The sequence below is a fragment of the Jatropha curcas genome, chromosome 8 (assembly GCF_041381405.1).
Source record: "Jatropha curcas cultivar XTBG-Jc1 chromosome 8, XTBG_Jcur_1.0, whole genome shotgun sequence".
Taxonomy (NCBI): Eukaryota; Viridiplantae; Streptophyta; class Magnoliopsida; order Malpighiales; family Euphorbiaceae; genus Jatropha; species Jatropha curcas.
This window is the reverse complement of record NC_143158.1, coordinates 19,541,283-19,542,616: the sequence shown is the minus strand read 5'-3', so window position 1 is coordinate 19,542,616 and position 1,334 is coordinate 19,541,283. Positions and strand designations below refer to the sequence as shown.

The following is a 1,334-nucleotide window of genomic DNA, read 5'->3' as shown; positions in this document are numbered from 1 at the left end:
GAGCAGTTGCAGACTTTTTAGTAGCACATCCAGTTGAAGGCAATGAATAGTGGGAGATAGATTTTCCTGATGAACACTTAAGTTTGATAGAAAAGAAAGGATGGAAGCTCTACTTTGATGGTTCAGCTCATAGCAAAGGAGCCAGGGTAGGTGTTTTGCTATAATCTCCATCAGAAGAAGTTATCCCGATATTGAAAAGGTTACAATTTGTAGTCACGAATAACATGGTAGAATATGAAGCCTGCCTATTTGGGTTAGAAGCTTTGATTGTAGTTAAAGCTGAAGAAGTGGAAGTCATTGGTGATTCTAAACTGGTCATCGAGCACACTAACGGTAATTGGAAAGTTAAGGAGGACAGCCTGAAGCCATATATTGAGTATCTACATATTGTTATTCAAAATTTCAAAATGGTGACTCTCACATAGACAAGTAGAATGAACAATCGAGTACCAGATTCTTTGGCTGATTTAGTGTCAGCTTGGGAAGAGCACTCATTTATGCCTAAGAAACCATTTATAATGTCTTTGGGTAGCATCCCGTGTTATGAAGGTGAAAAGATTATGGATATCGAGGACGAAGAGAAGCCATGGTTTTATTATAACCTGCATTGGATGACTAAAAGGGTATACCCAGATTCAGCTACTAGAGATGACAGAAGAATCATACAGCATTTGGCATTACAATTTGCAATCTTAGACAGTCAGTTGTACAAAAGAATGTCTGATGGGGTATTGTTAAGATGTGTATCGAAGAAAGAAGCCGAAGGGATTATGGAACAGATCCATGCAGGGGTTTGCGACACCCACATGAACAAAAAAGCACTTGCTAAGAAAATTCTCAGACATGGTTTCTTTTGGTCAACAATGGAAAATGATTGTTTGTGAAAAGGTCCTTTAAATGCCAAAATCATGGAGACCTGAGTCACGTTCCACCTTCAGAATTACATCCTTCTATTTCGCCATGGCCATTTGTAGCTTGGGGAATAGATGTCATTGACAAGATTTCACCACTGCTTTCAATGGACATGAGTTCATAGTGGTTATAGTGGACTATTTTTCCAGATAGGTTGAAGCAGAATCATTTAAGAACATAGGCGCCAAGCAAATGGCCAAATTTATTGAAAAAAAACCAGATCTGTAGATATAGAATCCCCCATCACGTTATGACAGACAATGGATTTCAATTTCAAGCAAAAGTGAAAAGACTATTAAAGAAATATGAATCAAATGTCATAAGTCTTCACCTTACAGACCACAAGCTAATGGGGCAATCGAGGCCGAAAACAAAAACATCAAGAAGATATTAAGGAAGATGGCATAAAATCACTTTGATTG

The 1,334-nt window shown here is 38.0% G+C and overlaps 1 protein-coding gene across 1 annotated transcript; it reads left to right on the top strand.

Annotated features, from left to right (window-relative positions):
- The first annotated feature begins 224 nt into the window (after positions 1 to 224).
- On the top strand, positions 225 to 884 carry LOC149494295 (uncharacterized). Its single transcript, XM_089725455.1, has 2 exons — positions 225 to 344; positions 426 to 884. The coding sequence occupies exons 1-2, from the start codon at positions 225 to 227 to the stop codon at positions 882 to 884; spliced, it is 579 nt and encodes a 192-aa protein (XP_089581581.1).
- Positions 885 to 1,334: the final 450 nt, after the last annotated feature.